The sequence below is a fragment of the Alligator mississippiensis genome, chromosome 1 (genome assembly GCF_030867095.1).
Source record: "Alligator mississippiensis isolate rAllMis1 chromosome 1, rAllMis1, whole genome shotgun sequence".
Lineage (NCBI taxonomy): Eukaryota > Metazoa > Chordata > Crocodylia > Alligatoridae > Alligator > Alligator mississippiensis.
Genome location: NC_081824.1, coordinates 319,112,281 through 319,129,139, shown reverse-complemented (window position 1 = coordinate 319,129,139; position 16,859 = coordinate 319,112,281). Strand labels below are relative to the sequence as shown.

At 38.3% G+C, this 16,859-nt stretch overlaps 1 protein-coding gene across 4 annotated transcripts in view; it reads right to left on the bottom strand.

Moving 5' to 3' along the window:
* The window catches only part of BCLAF3 (BCLAF1 and THRAP3 family member 3), a 54,141-nt gene that overhangs the window by 22,674 nt on the left and 14,608 nt on the right, over positions 1 to 16,859 (bottom strand). For all 4 annotated transcript variants that reach the window (XM_006266295.4, XM_019495031.2, XM_019495032.2 and 1 more), the window contains exons 5-9: positions 14,705 to 14,883; positions 13,812 to 13,926; positions 13,485 to 13,548; positions 9,435 to 9,553; positions 4,694 to 4,808 (exon numbers count right to left, since the gene is read on the bottom strand). In XM_006266295.4, the coding sequence (XP_006266357.1) occupies positions 4,694 to 4,808; positions 9,435 to 9,553; positions 13,485 to 13,548; positions 13,812 to 13,926; positions 14,705 to 14,883 (592 nt within the window). The remainder of the gene's footprint in view (positions 1 to 4,693; positions 4,809 to 9,434; positions 9,554 to 13,484; positions 13,549 to 13,811; positions 13,927 to 14,704; positions 14,884 to 16,859) is intronic.

Below are 16,859 nucleotides of genomic sequence, written 5' to 3'. Positions count from 1 at the left end.
CATTCCTGCTTGGCAGGAGGATCAGTTCCTCCTGTTTATTCCCCAAGCTCCTGGCATTGGTGTACAGGCACGTAAGTGCCCCATTGAAGGCCCTACTCCTCCCAACACATTGTTCCAGGGCTGAGGCAGGGGTAGGTTCCCTTGAGTGCCTTAGCCTGCTAGATTTGCAAAAGCTGCCCAGTGGGCTTGCTGTAGTGGTAGTCCCCCCATCCTCCGGTGGGCTTAGTTTAAAGCCCGGTAGAGCAGGTCAGCCATTCTGGCTGAGGAGAGCCTCCTCCCCAGTGCAGTGAGGTAGAGGCTGTCTCCTCCCACCAGACCACTGCCTCTCTCACCAAAGAGCAGACTGTGATTGTGGAAGACAGTCTTCACGATGACACCGGTGTTGCAGTCTTTGGTTAACTACCTCAATAGATATTGCTGAGGACAAGAATTTAAGCAGTTTCACAGCTGAAATGCCTACCATGAATTTTCAGTTACAATAGTTTTAAAGAAGTAATGAAAGGAAGATACACATCTTATACTACAGGGTTCTTAACCTCTAGCTTTTTAAGACTTTTTATGCAAGCTCCTTGAGCCTTCTTAGGGAAGGGGGAGCAGATAATCTGATAGATAAATTAAGATGAGAGAAGGGCAGAATACATAAAATACATAGGGGAGGGTTATAAAGATCTTGTACTTTACTATGAAACAGCTTATTTCTACCACAGCTGAAGACAGAAGAAAAAATGTACTGGCAATTTCATGTGGCATACACAACTACCTAATATTATTCATTTAACAAGAATAGCAAAACCAAAATGGACTTTAAAAGTACTACTACTAAAATGTAAAGTAGTTGGGCCAAGGACATGTTAAAAAACCCAACAAACCCACTATATATAGGAGATACCATATGATATGTATAATTATATTATATACATCATATTATATATGTGAATATTACACACACACACACACACACACACACACACTCTATCAGTTCTTAAATCAAGCAAAGCCTTAATATACAATACACCTTGCTATACAGAAATAATTAGTTTTAACACTGGTTGCTTTTTGGTGCCTATATAAAAATATTTCAGGGTTTCTGGACTGCTGTATTTAATGAAAGTTAAAAAATTTTACAGAAATATCTAACACTATAGTTTTTCCAATCTAATGTTAGCATCAAGCTTCATTTTAGGTAACTTTATGCCTCCTTGTCAGGTTTCCACTTGGAAATCTGCCTCTCTAGTACAATCTCTCTCTATAGTTACCTGTAAACAAAAGCAAACTAACTTAAAAAGGGCCCAGAAATTTTGCAACAGAGGAGTGGTGGTAGCACTGTGGGAGCCCTGCAGGCCAGATGACATGGTGCTGAGGGCAGATCTGGCCTACAGGCCAGGAATTGAGTACCCATCCTACATGGTTATGTGTTCTTCTGCAGTAAAAGATCCATCCCGTACAACAGGTTGCACTGGATTTGGAGCCCTCTGAAAAAGTCCCTCTGAAATAACAGAGGTGTTATTAACCTGTTAAAAGAAATAAACTCAAAACTATGACTCTTTCGTTTTGTTACATCTGGAATGTTTCATATAATTTAAAGCAGACTTTTTCTTTTGGAACAAAGATTTAGCATGGCCTAGCACCATTATGGAAAAGTGAACTGAACAGATAACACTTGTTCCATTACATGCTCTCTTAGTTCTTTATTATCCTGCAACAAAATCATTTATACATCTGTTAGCTAATAGCTTATTTTGCTACCATATTAAATGTGAAATGCTAATGTATTTTCCACAGACTCCTAAGTCTCAACATTTCAGGTTACTTTCTTCCACATCTCTTTCCCCTCTAGGTATTAGCATACATTTTTTAACCTAAATCTCAGTCAATTTTTTGCCCATCTTTCTAGGCTTGCATTAATTCATTATCCAATTATTACCCGATATCTCTTCTCTTCTGTATTGTTATGATCCAACCACACATCACTTTTTAGGGCATTAAATGAAAGCCTTTAGTAAGGCTGAACCCAACCTCAATACTCTACTAGCCTACTGGGCATCTTTCCCAAATTTGATATGCTGCTCTTTAATCCTGTCTCTAACATGTAGCCCTCCTCCGTTTTCAAACCATATGACTGTTTATTCTGAGACACCTTGAATTTATTCTGAAAGCAGCATTCTGAGCAATACTAACACTGCCTTGAAATTTAAGCATGTGTCTTCTAATTTACTTTCCCCTACTTTGAGCAGCTTGCAAAAATTAAATGGCAAATGTATCCCCAAGTGTATTTTATATAGTTCTTTTATGCCTATAATTCCACTTTACTCTTCAAGCATTTTTACATGTGCAAGTGCCGCAGCATTGGGCACTTTGAAAAGCCCCTTGGAGTTGTATAAGTGGCGAAATGCACATCAGCATGAAGAAAATTGACTTTTTACTTAGAAATTGAGAGGATTAAATCTTTATTTTGAAAATCTACTTTTCTTCCCCTTTTTCGAATAATCTGGTACATACCTAGTTTTCTATGACATTTCAGAATTTCTGAAATGTGAATCGTTATTAATTATTCCCTTAATATCATAGAGCATATTTTGTAAACTAAGTAATTTAAATATGATCAAATTTCAATGCAATTCCTTATCTATTCTTTGTTGATAATTAACATATTTTCACTTGCTAGTTTCTGTTTCATTTTCTTGTTTAAAATGAGCTATTTCAGAGTTTGGTTTTCATTCACTTTTTTCTTAGATATGCAGGGATTCCCAAGCCTTTTCTGGTTATGACTCCACTTACATATCTACAATTCATATCCCTTTCCCCATACCACTTAATTTGTTCATGTACTTGCAAAATGGTAGGGGTAAGGAATTAACAGTACCTCAGCTGCTTTGCGGTAACTGTTTTTGTGCTCACTCTTCCCCAACAATGAAAGTTAATCCAGGGAAATTAGTTAAATGAAATAGGTCCTAAATTGCCTTTCATTTACCATAGGGCGATTATGAGCACAAAAATATTTAACAGGGATCAAGTCTTCATCCTTTTACTTGCATAGGGTAATTGGGTGCTCTTTAGGGCTCACAACTCCAGTCAGGGGGGTAACCATATTTAGGGAACTAGTGCTTAAACAGATAGTTAACTCTTCTATCTTACACTGCTTCAGGTAAGTAACCAGACTCCAGAAGCCAAGAGCATTGGATGCAAAGAAAGCTACACAGCTCATGTGTGCACACACACACAAAATCCCTCCTCTCTTTATCAGTCAGTAGTCATTCTTTCATAGCTCCTGCTGCTTTGTATTCAGCAACTCTCTGCTGCTGGAGCTTGTAAGCATCAAGACAAAGGCACCTGCTACCAACCAACGGCTCCTTGCTTTCAGTTTCCTGTCAAATGTCCAGCTATAATTTTCAAGGAACCCTTAATACAATAAATATAGTAATTCTGTTCTTACTTCAAACTAACTCTTTTTATTCACACATGACTCTGCCAACACGAACTGGTTTCACAAGTATAACAGCTTCGGCTTTAATTCCAAGTATTATTCACTTTTTGGTAAAGTAGTCTGTTGCGTTGTTTTGTTATAGCTGTTATGCTACAACCCCAAAGGAACTGCATTTCAGCACTGAGTGAAAATGTACTAACAGATCAAAGCAGCTTCTACCATACTACAGAATTTTGTTGGCCAAAAGTTTGACAGCAAGATATCAACGACACAAGTCAAGACTCTAATCTTTAAAAGACCACAATTCAGACAAATCTGCAGTCTATTTTCTTTTACTTACTCTGTACCCACCAGGAGATCTAGAATCTAAATTAGATTAACTGGAGTTTATCATCATACATCTACAAAAACAGATTATAAGCATGTTTGATCATTTCTATGCTCCAACTTCCTTTTCCTTGGGCATTTTCAGGAATTTGTGGTTTTGTTCACTGAAAGAGAAAAAGTCTCTGTAGTAGGAAATGAACTTAAACAAAATGCATATTTAATCAATTTGTGTTGGTGAACAGACCCTTCATCTACCTTTCAGAGTGTGGTTCCCCAAAACTTTTGCATTTGACTTCAGAGTCGGACAATAACAAACCCATATAATTGGTACATCAGATGGGAGCATTTTATTAGGTACAGGACAGTGCGATACTTCAATTCTGTAGTAAGGCTACTAGCAATCCTGATTTCCAATTCACGATTCCTTCTGAGCTACTGAAATAAAAATAAGTACTCAGAATTTCCTATTGTTACCTCAAGTGAGATGTGGAAATGGACCTCCACTAGAATCAGAAAGATCCAATCACTGTAAGCCTACATCAGTGTTCCTACCCAAAATTAACATATCTTTGGCAGGTTTAAACAACTTCCCACTTTTCTTTTTGTTTTTTCCCCCCAAGTACCACAGAGGCATCCAGCAACAGAAGAACCAAGTTTGTGACAGCATGACTCATACAAGCCTAAATGCTTTTGTAAACTAAACCACAGCAACTTAAGGCAGTTCAGATGCAGTAGTTATTTACAGTCAATACAATCTTAGTCCTGTTTAGATGCAAATTTAAAGAGACAAACATTAAGACAGTGAATGATCTTCTGAAACAATGTGAGGCAGCGAAACTTAAAATTCATGTCTGCCCAGCCAACACAGCAAGTTTTTAAATATGGAGCACAAGAAAAATAGAACAAAAGCTAAGGAAATGGAACTGTATCATTTTAACTTACTATGTGAGGCTTCCTAATAAATTTCCTGAAAGGTGGTTTTAGGAACCTTATAGGCTTTTGGAATCCATCAATTTGGGAGTTCCGTAATTTCAAAAAGCTGCAGCTCTGGTTGTTCCTGAACAAAAGGCAATAAAAAAAAAATACATCTAAGCCAGCACTATTTCAAAACTATGCTATTATAAAAATTACCTGTGCTTTAAAAGACACCAAGAATAAAGTATTAAGAAAAATATTAAACTGGCACATTAATTGACAAATCACTAGTGGCCTGGTTTTGCTGAAAGCAAAATTACATACAATTATTTAAAATAATTTATAGACAATAAACCAGCAGGTACATTTTTGCTTTTTGGAATCCTCACCATGGTAATCCACAACAAACAATTCAGTGATTTTAAAAATTGCTTAAGGTTGCCCTCTGCTGGCTGAAATATACTATAGTTGAACTTGTGTGGCTGTCCAGCAACAATTTGTGTGTTACAACTCTAATAAAAAATAAAGGTTTTAGCTGTTCAAGTCACAGTAATCTATGCACATGGAGCCAAAAAGAGTCACCAGCAGTATTCCTCAAACCACATTCTGTACACAGGACAGCCATAGTCTCTCTTTATACACAGGGGCAGGTTGTTTTTAAAAAACCCAGCTATTTACAAGTACAAGCCCCACTGATTGAGAGATACAAACCTCAGGTGTTCACATACTGGTCACAAGGTATGCAAGATATCCTTAATAAGGAGACAAGAATAATTTCTGAAAGTGGAACTGTGAAATCCAATTTTGGCCACTGCTAAACTAGAAGTCATATTAGACAATCTACATCTCTTCTAGCTTTAAAAATCAAATGAACTTAAGAAGAAATTCTGCATGGATGAAACAATCCTTAAGATCCATATCACCAAAACTAGCAGAGGCGCACAAGGCAAGACAGACATTACAAAAGGACAAAACACTTCTTTTCTAGATCCTGCACAAAACCCGTTTCTTACTTTTATAGGACTTGAAATTTCGGTTTTATTCTTTCATCATCTACAAAGTTTCAATTAAAAAAGCTGTTTCAAACATTTAAACCTGCATCACTATTTAAAAAAAAAACAACTCATTTACTCCAGTAATGAAGACAGCATAGGCACCACTAAATAGTCTTCTAAATAAAAACACTAAAAATGTTGCGATTTTTCAAAAAATTAAAAAGACAATGCTGTACATAAAATAATACTACAAGCCCCTTGCATGTTTCAGGTTCACACCTGAATCAGCCACATTACTTAAGCTACATATCTTCTTAATTAATATATCAAAAACACAGAAGTATCAATATTTTTATAAGAAAAAGATTTACAATGAAAAGCAACTGCCAAGAATCAAGATATATTTTGGGGACTATTTAAATTGGCCATCTCCTTTTAAGAAAGGTAACACTGCAAGATATTTAGCATCCATATTTCACTACATTTATAGTAAGGTCCTTATTGTTTGAAAATACTTATTAAATGAGTGCCAACTACACCCGCTGTGGTATCTTCAATGAGACTCCAACAGCAGCAAGTCAAACCAGTTAAATTTCATAGGGTGCTTTGTACAATGTCCCAGAAAAATTCTTATTTCTATTTATAAGGGCAATGTAATAACAGTGTGGGCCTAAACTGTAGTTTAGGAAAATTAATTCCCTCACCCCTTACTGAAGTCTGAGCACACAGCTCCAAGACCACAAGTTAATTTACTTATCATTAAATATTCTCTCTTTCCCATTTAATAAACTTCAAATCTAAAATTATCCACCACTGCCATGAAACAAGATAGCATTACATCAAGCTCTATAACAAAGAAATGTTCTATTTTGGCAGGTTCTCCCCCATCTATTTCTTCTGTAGAAGAGGTCATTCAATCTATATTCAGCTGATTTTAAAATGAAGTAAAGATGAACTAGGCAAACTGAGGTAAGGAGAAATGTATGTGTTCAATATTATTGCTAATTAAGGTGCAGGTGCATGGCACTGCAAGAACACACCAGTCTTTAAGAAAAAAAAAAAAAAAAGAAGCCTTTCTTGGAATTTTCTGGGTCTTTGAAGGAATTTCAGACAGTGACTTCACAGAAGTAATTTAGTGAACTGGGAAATTCCACAAGGATTTTACAGTACAGAAGGAGGAATTCTAAAATGATAAAAAAAATAAAAATAAGATCTGGAGTTTATTTCCTCTTCCTTACAACAGCCTGGCTAATAGGAACAATGGATGTAAATGAGGTATACTGCAGTTTACTCACCTTTATTAAAAGTGAGCCTTCATAAATCTAAAGTGAGTTTTTGACTCTATATACAGATTAAAAATATGGAAGAAACTGGCCATAACATCAATGGATGTTAGAATTTTAATTCCCTTAGAATTAACTGCAAACTGCAATTTACTATTCAAATACAGGATCTAGGTTGCATCACAGGATTGTGCCCTATTCAATCATTTCTCAACTAAGACAGGATGTTTGCTTGCTCTGCTCCTTGTTGATCTATTCTTGAATGACTTAAAATGCATGCTAAAGAAAAATCAATTCCACACATGCATGATACTGAACAATCCTTTTCCTGTCTTGCAATATGCAGATGACACATTATTAATGTCACAATTCCAACCAGGCCTCTGAAGGGTATTAGATGCTTTTTAGCAGTATTACATCTCAGGTGGCTTGAAAATCAAGATGGCTAAAGCCAAGATATTGCAGAGCTGGGGGACGGTTTATAACAAAAAGAAGAAACGAGTTTGGTTTTCACAGGAAAAGTTATAGGTGGAATCTTCTTTTAAGTGCCTCGGTATCTATTTAAAAATCTAAGTTGGAATAACTATATTGAAAATGTAAGCACTAGGACAGAACAAACCTTGGGTGAAGTTTTATCTTTATACAATGAGACAGGCAGAAAGTCAGTACTGGCAGCACTAAAAGTGTATACAGATAAAGGTAGAGTCCATTTTATTGTACAAAGCAGGTTTATGGGGTGCTGACCCCAAGGTTTTATTATATAAAAAAAATAAAATTGAAAAGACCTCTAATCACTTTATAAAGTTAGCTTTTATCTCTGTCTACATCGGGGGGGGGGGGGGGGGGGGGGAGAGAAGCTAACGTGCTCTGAAAGGGACTGATTAATATGAGCACTTGAGCTCAATTTAGAAATTTAAATTATTGGATTAAAATTATTTCAGGTATGCCTATCAGATACCTTAAAAGTGCATTTTAGAAGCTCCCTGCCCTGCTTTTCCACATAAATCCTTGTTTGGATGGCTAAACAACATTTAAAACAGGGGTCAGTAAGCCCCAGCACGTATGCCACGGTGTGGCACATGAAAGCATTTTGCTTCGCACATGTGCCTCAGGGCAGATGGCAGGAGAGCTGTGAGGGGCCTGACCTTTGTTGTGGCAACACAGCCCCAGTCCTTTTCCCACCACTCACCTGCCCCTAGCAATGAACCAGGCTGGGGCTCCGTGGATACCAGTGCAGCTGCTCACAGTCTCCCTGCTACCTACTGCGAGCAGCCCTGGCTCTGTGGTGGGTGGCAGGGGCCCACTTAGAGACCAGGCCACCTGTTGCAGGCAGTCTGCACTGGGGTCCGCAGAGCCCTGGCCTGGCTCATTGCTGGCAGCAGGTGCATACACACCTTCAAGCAGACGGTGGGGAAGGGGCTGTGGTTGCGTCTGTGCTGCCACAAGGATTGGGCCCCTCATAGCTCCCCTGCTGTCTGCTTCTGGCACACCAACACCTTACAAGTTGAAGTCACAGGCAGTTTTGGCACTCTGCCCAAAAACGTCGCCACTCCCTGCTCTATAATCTCTTCTAGACAAATGGCTTGGGATATGCACTGGAAATCACTGACCCAACGTTTTCCCTATATTGAAAAAAAAAAAAAAAAGAAATTTAAGAATTGAAAATTACACCATTTAGGCAGTCAGACAGAGACTCTCAAACTTTCCCTTTTTCAAAGATTAATAAAGCACTCTTTTGACCTAGAAATCTACCTATCCATGGTACACAACTATATACAACAAGTGGCCTTTACTGGACTGCAATTCATTTGAATAAGATCTGGAGTTGTTGTGGGCAGGTGGCGTTGGACGCCACATTCAAACAGAATATGTTATTGTGAGAAGAAGAAAAAATGACTTAAAATTAACAACTTATGGTCTCATTAGTTCTTTGAAGAAATAAGAGGAAAATTAATCACAACAAAAGCCAAAACCAATATGGCTTCTCTCTAACAATTCAGAGACTGTCCTATACTCCCTAGGTTGATTTACATTATTTGCACAAAGAATAAAGGCCAAAAATTAAATACAATTCCTGTCATACTACTTGTCCACTGCTTCATTTGATCTATTTTTGCATCATCATATACTATGTTCTGCTTTACTTTTGTTTAAACAGGTATTATGTATAATCTTAAAATATGAGTTTAGCAAAAATTAGATATAACAACTATTTTTATTGCATCTTTTAGCAAAAACTGAAATTAAATTACTACTAGAAGTGGTATCAATTTCAAGATAGTTCTTTGTTGCTACAAAGTTAGTTCTAGGAGCATTCATAGATTTTAATGGAATTTGACATCTAAGACAGGGGTCAGACTTACAGAAGCAACTGTAGCATGCACGATTCCCACTGCGGATAAATCTTTAGAACAACAACAAAATATCTGATGAACCCCATGTTCTACTTCAGACTTAGGCAAGCAGATACATTTGCAAAGGGTCACTTACCTTTTATTTACATCATTTATGTGAAACGTTCGCTCATCTTCATTCAGCAGCCTTTCTTTTCTCCTTCTTTCTATATCATGACGTAGATCATTTGGATCTTCTAGAACTCGTACAACTGTCTAAGAAACAGAATGAAAATTCTCTCTCAAAATAAGTAAATGATAAGGCACCTTAGGAGACCTGGCAGGTAACAGCAACTGGACTATTCAGAACAAACAAGCCGACTTCAAGGTAACACTGGAAACTGGGGTCTATCCCCTGCACTAGCATAACCATTTTAAGGCTGTTTAACCCCCTGAGGATAGGGGGGAGAGAACTCAGAGCTAAGGTTACATCAGTCCAGTCCTGCAACTGTCCTCTTTTTCATTTACCCAATTACAAAATTCTACAATGACAGGGAAGGAGGTTCCATGAACAGCTGCAGACAGAATATTCACAAACTCCAGTTACTCATAAGTGGGCTGCCATTCTTAAAAAAGTTGCAACCTCCAGAGCTATGCTACTGGAAATTAACAAGCAGCAGGAATTCTCAGAAGGTAGGCTGAGTACTTAAGTAAAAGACCTTGGGCCTGCACTCTCAAATGAGCAACTTATTTGCAGACACAGGTTAGAAAACAGACCCCAAAGAAGCTGAGACATCATTTTTCAAGACATGTTCAAGAGAAATTCCAGGTGGCTCCAAGGACAGAACAAGCTTCAACTCAGGTAGGTGAACTGGGCAGAGGCAGCTGCCTTTAAAGGTAACATAACATGATGCTTGACACCAGAAGGTTGCTTTCCAAGTGCTGCTTAGAAACTTCCATCTCTATCTCCTTTCTGAAAAAAACAGAGGACTCAGGAGGCTCCGAGTAGGCTCCTTTCACTGTTTGGAGAAAGAGCCAAGTACTTCTTAACAGGTGACTCAGAGTTTTAGATACAAGGGGGCCAAGCCGACTATTTAATACAAAACGCCAAAAGTTTCTTCTTCTGTTTGCATCTTATTCTGGGGATCAAAGCCACACTGGCTCACCTAAGCAAGAATGGTCTTCCAGTTCCCTAGTAATTTTCATGAGTTAAAAATGTTCCTACTCCACATAAAGATGTAACCAAGACTTCAATTTCCTTCACAACAGGAGTATGTACTCAAATGTGCCCTGGGCCAGAGCAAACTTTAGTCAGGGCACTCAGTGTATGTAATGACTGAACAGTTACATGTAGTGCCACAGGTGGTCTCTAGGTCCGTCTCCCACATGCCCGACCCCTCCAAGGCAGGAGGAAAGGAAGGAGGACCTGGGCAGCGCAGCTTTGCTTTCCACAGCAGCATGGACTAGTGGTGTTGTCAGAGGCCAATGCTACCCACTCAAGTACTGACAGATTGCCCAATAGTTACCTTTCCCTGGTGGGGGAGAGGGCAGGCTCTCACTGATCAGGTTCACTGACAGGCTTTCCTCCCTTGAGGTGGAGGAGGGAAGAGGAGCAGAGGAGCAACCCCTTACCACTTTGACAAGAGAACCTGCCTCTCTGTTAACTCTATAACACACCAACTGGTGGACTGAGAGCAACACATCTAAACTTTCATTAATGAACCATAATTACAGCGCATTAAGTGTAGTACCTATAACAACAGGTACTGATTTAATGCATCATAATCAGTGCTACTGTATAGTAGCGCCACCACATTTTTTTTTGTGATGCTAATGCGTAACAAACTAATTCTACTGCACATTAGCATGTTTTTTGCTTGCTGCACTAATGCACAGTAGAATTAGTCTACTGCACATTTAGCATCTCATGTAGATGAACCCATTGTGTCTGAACATCCTTCACAGTGCTCTATTTTTGTAGCGCCGGTAATGCTAAAAAACACATGTCTAAAGAGACCCCCCCCCCCAGGTTTAAGTCCTTGTTCTAATCAATAATCAAATTATAAAACTCAACAGGAGAGAAAGAGACCTCTAAAGTAGCCTCCAATCTGGTAGTTATAGTACTCATCTGGAATGGAAGCATCTCACAGTCAGGTCCCTCCTCCAAATTTGGAAAAGCAGCTAGACAAAACCTTTTCTTCTACATCCTGGTACAGTGTTCCAACCATCAGAGTACTCTGGGATAGTCTCTCCTTCTCCAATCTTGAACCAAAATTCCATCCCAGTCCTTCAAAGCCTTGCCAAATTGAAGTTCCATCAAAGTGACAAGTTTTGGTTTTGATGGGGGGACTGCCCAATAAAAGTATTTGTCAAAAAATTCCTGGCTAGGCTGATAGCCTTTTCCCAAGCATTTATGCACCTTATGCGTCACTGCATTAGCGCTGCCTAAAAAAACGCTGTTATCCGGTTTAGGGGAAGGATAAAGATTTTCATGACCTCCATAAGGAAAGTCAGATCCACACAGCATGTGCTTTAAAACAGATCTGGGTCCAAGTCATAACATGGCCACTGAAATACTTCAACTAGTGAAGAGTACTTGCTTGTTCAGCAAGAAAACAGGGATGTTTATTATACCTGGCTCATCAAAATTCAGTTCTAAAACTGCCTGAATTAATTTAAACAATATTTTTTAAAGAAGAGTAAAATCACTTGTAGTTTCAAAATTTGTAAACAGATGGGATTTTTAGGGATGAGTCAGAATTTTATCATAAAAAAGAATAGCAGGTTATTACTTATGTATAGATTCATAGATGTTAGGGTCAGAAGGGACCTCAATAGGTCATCGAGTCCGACCCCCTGCATAGGCAGGAAAGAGTGCTGGGTTCAGATGACCTCAGCTAGATGCCTATCCAACTTCCTCTTGAAGACCCCCAGGGTAGGGGAGAGTACCACCTCCCTTGGGAGCCCGTTCCAGACCCTGGCCACTCGAACTGTGAAGAAGTTCTTCCTAATGTCCAGTCTAAATCTGCTCTCTGCTAGCTTGTGGCCATTATTTCTTGTAACCCCCGGGGGCGCCTTGGTGAATAAAACCTCACCAATTCCCTTCTGTGCCCCCGTGATGAACTTATAGGCAGCCACAAGGTCACCTCTCAACCTTCTCTTGTGGAGGCTGAAGAGGTCCAGGTGCCCTAGTCTCTCCTCATAGGGTTTGGCCTGCAAGCCCTTAACCATACATGTGGCCCTTCTCTAGACCCTCTCCAGGTTATCCACATCCCTCTTGAAATGCGGCGCCCAAAATTGCATGCAGTGTTCCAACTGCAGTCTGACCAGAGCCCGATAGAGGGGAAGTATCACTTTGGTTCTGTTCGTCATGCATCTGCTGATGCACGATAAAGCGCCATTAGCTTTTCTGATGACTTCGTCACCCTGACGACTCATGTTCATCTTGGAGTCCACTAGGACTCCAAGATCCCTTTCTGCTTCCATGCCTCCAAGCAGGTCATTTCCTAGGCAGTAGGTATGCTGGACATTTTTCCTCCCTAGGTGCAGCACTTTGCATTTCTCCTTGTTGAACTGCATTCTGTTGTTTTCTGCCCATAGGTCCAACCTGTCCAGGTCAGCCTGTAGTTGTTCCCTGCCCTCCGGTGTGTCCACTTCCCCCCACAGTTTTGTGTCATCCGCAAACTTGGACAGAGTACACTTCACTCCCTCGTCCAAGTCGCTGATGAAGATATTGAAGAGTATCGGTCCAAGGACAGAGCCCTGCGGGACCCCACTGCCCACACCCTTCCAGGTCGATACCGACCCATCCACTACGACTCTCTGGGTACGACCCTCTATCCAATTCGCCACCCACCGGACTGTGCAGTCATCCAAGTCACAGCCTCTTAACTTGTTCACCAGTATGGGGTGGGATACTGTATCGAAGGCCTTCCTGAAGTCTAAGTATACGACATCCACCCCTACTCCTGTCTCCAGGCGTTTCGTAACCTGGTCATAAAAAGAGACTAGATTAGTCAGGCATGATCTGCCCGCTACGAACTTGTGCTGGTTTCCCCTCAGCATAATTTTTCCTGCCGGGCTCTCGCAAATGTGAGCCTTGATCATTTTTTCAAAGACTTTGCCAAGGATGGAGGTGAGACTGACTTTCAAAGACTTTGCCAAGTATACCAGTTAAACTATTTTTCCAAGCAAAAAAATAACATACCTGTCCAGATTCACATGGCACAGCTCGTTTACTCTGAAGTTCTGCCAAAGACATATCAATTCTCCTAGCATAATAAGTAAACATGATAATAATGAATTAATAATGAATATACTGAAGTTAAAGAATTATCTGATTTTTCTCTTCTAACAACCATGGCCAACATGGTAATGCTTCTGACAATTACAGAGTTGCATGCTATAAAATTTACAGTTCCATTAAATGGTTAAAAATTCTGTTTATTTGCTTTTCAAGCTCATTAAACTGCACATATAACAAAACTTCTAGCTACTTTGTTCAATATTAACTAGAAAGAAATGTATTGATTACCTGTGAATTTCTGGATCTGAATGCATTTTGACTTCATTTAGGTTTGCAACTGGTTTATCTTGAATTCTGGAGAAGCGTTCATGCAATGTTAGGTCACAGGATGTAAAATAATTTGCTGTAGAGAAATATTAAATTCAAATGTGTTCACTTTATCCTTAACACTGCAACTGCACAACTACAAGTACTACTACTAAAAGATCAAATGTAAGAAGAGACCATCTGACATGAGATTAAGTTAAAATAATTTCTACTTGAAACTCAATTTACACAGATGAAAGAACACAGTTAACACACTATGCTCTAGCCATATTAGAACTTTAGTATTTAAATCACATTTAATTTTTTATTAATCTCAAGAAACATAAGGATTTAGTAGCTTTATCAGTAAGACTTTAAATACTAGTTCCTATTGGTTTTCACATGCACTTTAAGGCAGCCAACAATAAAACAGATCTGAAAACTGAAAGTAGCAAATACACATTGCTTATACTCAACTTTGACTCAATTCCATAGCAGATCTCTTCCTTTTGGTCTCAACAGATATGGTATGAGAAGTACCAAACTCTCCAGGACAACAAATAGACCCAAAGCTCCAAACTGAGCCATGTACTCTGTCACTGAGATCAACAGAATTCTACACAATGCAGAAGTGTTGCTCACCTAGATCATCTCACAGGATTGAGGTCCAACTTTTGGCTCTTAAGGACAATACCGATCAGACACCTTCTGTCCACCTGCCTGACTTTTCAGTCACTCTACACTACTGACATGACTCACAATGCTTCACTTGTCTTGCATGATTCACACTGAGCAAAACAGTGGTATTTTGCTGAATCCCAACATATTTAATTCATCACGTTCCTAACTTGTGTCAAAACAGTAAATATCATTACCTTTAACTTGATGGATTATCATAATTATTTCCTGAGTAAATTCTCTTGATGGGTTATTTTCAACATTCTGTGGCACAGATTCCATGTGCTCAAAGACTGGATGAAAATTTTCATTTTTTCTGCCAACTGCAACCAGGTCATGTGACATCTGCCTCTCTGTGGTATGGCTAGAAGCAGCCCTAAAATAAATTTGCAAAGAGAATAAAACATTTAAATATTCTAAAAAAAAATAAAAATAAAAATTAGAATCATAGAAAATTTAAAAAAAGGGTCATAATTGGAAAGATGGAATGAAATAACAAAGTCCTTACATATTTTAAATGAAACTCCACCGAAGGGATATGGGTGGCCAGGAAGAGAGTAGCAGGCAGGCTTTGTTTATCATAAGACAACATTTTTACAAGTCTTATTTTAATGAGTTTCTGATGTATAGATCACACTTTTATAGATTTTAAAAGTATGTAATGAACACAGAAATAAAATAAAATACATACACAGCAAAACAGGTATCCAGAAAAACTGTCATAACTACAGACTTTAAGGAGTGATTCTGGGTGGTAGCTGGCTATATCTCCATACCCTCAAACAATGATCTAGCATTTAAAGTCTTCTGATGGACCACTGCAGTGAATAGCTTTGGGTTTTTTTCAGAATGATCAGCTTGTTTGACATACAAGGGAAAAATAAATATTTGGTAGATCTTTACCAATAAATTTTAGTAATTATAAGTAGACCTGTTACATTTCCTTTTAAAGGCTACTTTAAAAGATATTACCTCTAAATTAATTTTTCTTCTAATACCCAGTACAATGAAAGATTTAGTCACTGAGAAAAACAGAAAATGAATGATATATTTAAGCATTCTGCGTACACAGCTAATTCTAAATAAGGTTTTTATTATTCTTGCTTTTCAAAAACAGAGTCTGAAACAGAACGCATATTTATGTAGCTGTAGCTGAGATCTTGAAAAAATCTACTTTTTTGCCACTGATAAACAGGAAATGAATTAAGCCTAAGTCACCAACTTCTGTCAAATTTAAGTTTTCATCCAAAAAGAAAAGTAACTAACTTCTACAGATACAAAATATAGCCTCCTGAATATGAAAGACTAACAATCAATTCTGTGATTTCTTCAGTCTGTAAAATATTTCCATTTCCACTGTGCATGTCTCTAACAGGACAAAAGCAAAATGATTAAGACATCCAGTCTCAGACTCCTTACTGTACTGCAACTCAGGAGATGTGCAACCAGCAATCCAAGTACCACAGCCACTGCCTCCAAAGCTCCCTACTCCCCCTCAGTTTCTCATGCTGGTTCTCATCAGTAAATAGGGTTCTTTCCAGTCTTCACAACTTTCTGTTTTATTACAGATTTCAAAGAGAATAATATGTAAAAAAAACAATTAAGGAAGGAAGCAATACTGCAAGACTAATTTTCATGAGTAAACTAATTATTTGTCATGACTAAGTAAGAAACTCTGTCTGCTTTTGGTGCAAGAAAAACTTAAGTTATTTTTAAAACAGAGCAGGATCGGTTTTAGTGAAGGGACTATATGATATGGTACTTGCAATAGCTAGAAACTTGATGACCCCAAAGTCTCCTCCAATCCAAACCATAACTGTGCATCTCCTCCAACCAATATTCATTTCTTTTTTTTTATATAAACTTTTCTTCCATCTTACCTGGTACTAAAGTAGGTCTGTATAGTTTGTAAGTTCTATGATCATTTCTAACTTATTTTTAAAAAGAAAAAAAATACCATAACTACTATTTTCTAGCCCTTCGGCATAGTAGCTGGTTATAATTATATGTTTTCATGCATTGTCAGTTAATTCAATTTTCAGCTTCTTCAGAACTTCAAAAAATATAAATCTATCCATGATCATGTACTGTCTCAGAAGTAATTGGTACAACACATGAATATAGAATATTGTGAGATAGCTTTATTGAATTTTGACTCTCAAAATATACAAGGTTTTATAGATTTTCCAAGTGAAAAGAAGTTAGGCAGTAGCTCCCATTGAAGTTAACAAAGAAACCCACCCTAAATTGCCCTTCCAAAAGAATGTACAAACCTATTTCCTCACAAGCGCAACTCTGAGAAAGAACAACTTAGGGAAACCTGTTAAATAGGTATTTCTGCCAGGCTTATCT